We start from the raw sequence: 1,374 nt of genomic DNA on the forward strand, positions 1-1,374 counted from the left end.
AAAAGCATGCTCATTAGACATACGTGTGTACAGGCTTGTATAGCCCTTCAGTTCTATGGCCAGCTGTATGCCCCACCTATGGCTCTTTAGACATGGGAAAACAAGGATACTATTTGTACGCCAAGCATACTTTATGCCTAAATACATCTGTGTGTATGAGGCCTAAAAAAGCCAAATTTAAGCAAAAATAAAGACAATATTGTATGAAAAGCAATAAGGTTTTTAATACCTTCAGGATTTAATTTACAGAACAAAAATTATGACAGATTTTAATTTATTTATAACCCTCCTTTGTTCCTGGTGCTGCCGATCAAAAAAGTAATGATATATTTGCGGAAGGTTTCATCCCTCAATCCATAGATTAATGGGCTTAGAAACCGTGGCAGACACATGAAGAGCAGATAATTAATAATTTTAATAAAGACTTGAGAGTTTTCAAGGTAGGTCTCGGTGACAGAAGATGTGAAGGACATCATACATAAAATCAGCTGAAATGCATGAAGCATGATCGTCTTTCCAGCCTTAAAAAACGATGACTTGCCAGAACCAATCTTTCGAGCAACCAGTGCCACCTGGATATAAGTGTAGATGATGATGAGTGCCACAGCGGAAAAGCTAATAGTAAGGCTACAGAGTGTGATGGTGCCTTGTTCCTGAGTCCTCGTCATTGACGTTCGACTGCAAATCACAGACAGAGAGAAGAAGTTCTTCCCAACCTTGGAGCCCAGGACAACAATGTCTGCCAGGTTAAATATTAACGCTATTGCCCAAATACAAGCAACGGTGATGGTGGAGCTCCTTGGAGAGCACAGCTGAGTGTGTCTCAGTGGAAAGCACACTGCCACATAGCGTTCCAAAGACATGACACCCAGATTGTAGGGAGTGACGCGGAAAGTCGATGTGCTTATCGTCAGCATAGTGTAGCAGACCGGGACTGGGATGTAAACAGAATATATGAAAGATACATAAAGGGCAAAGACCACGATGAGATAAAGGGTATCGTTAAGAATCATATGAATGAAGAGGACATAGCGAGCCTTCTCCTTAATATAAGCAGTGGTGAAGAACACCTGAAGTATGAAAACCACGAAACAGAGGAAGATGAAATGACTCAGTACTAAGATGATAAAGCAGGTCATGTTTACAATGGCAGCAATTTTGAGCAAGGACATATTGGTATGGTTGGCAGCGAGAAAAGTAGTATTCTCCATTGGAGAACTATGTTGGTAGCCTACACCTGTAACATAAAATAGTATATGATGAAAGGGAAACAAAATATTAGGAGCAGCTTGAGAAGGATGTAACCACATTAGGCAACGTATGTTTCAATAAACCTTCCACTGCTTTATACTCCAATCCAACTCAAGCAAAACT

The 1,374-nt window shown here is 40.4% G+C and overlaps 1 protein-coding gene across 1 annotated transcript; it reads right to left on the bottom strand.

Annotated features, from left to right (window-relative positions):
- Positions 1–278: 278 nt before the first annotated feature.
- LOC309546760 (odorant receptor 131-2-like) lies at positions 279–1,139 on the bottom strand (the record flags this gene model as incomplete). Its single annotated transcript, XM_082246451.1, has 1 exon — positions 279–1,139. One exon carries the CDS (start codon positions 1,137–1,139, stop codon positions 279–281), a length of 861 nt encoding a protein of 286 aa, XP_082102577.1.
- Positions 1,140–1,374: the final 235 nt, after the last annotated feature.

This window comes from Pelophylax lessonae (genome assembly GCF_965119305.1).
Source record: "Pelophylax lessonae genome assembly, chromosome: 2".
NCBI lineage: Eukaryota > Metazoa > Chordata > Amphibia > Anura > Ranidae > Pelophylax > Pelophylax lessonae.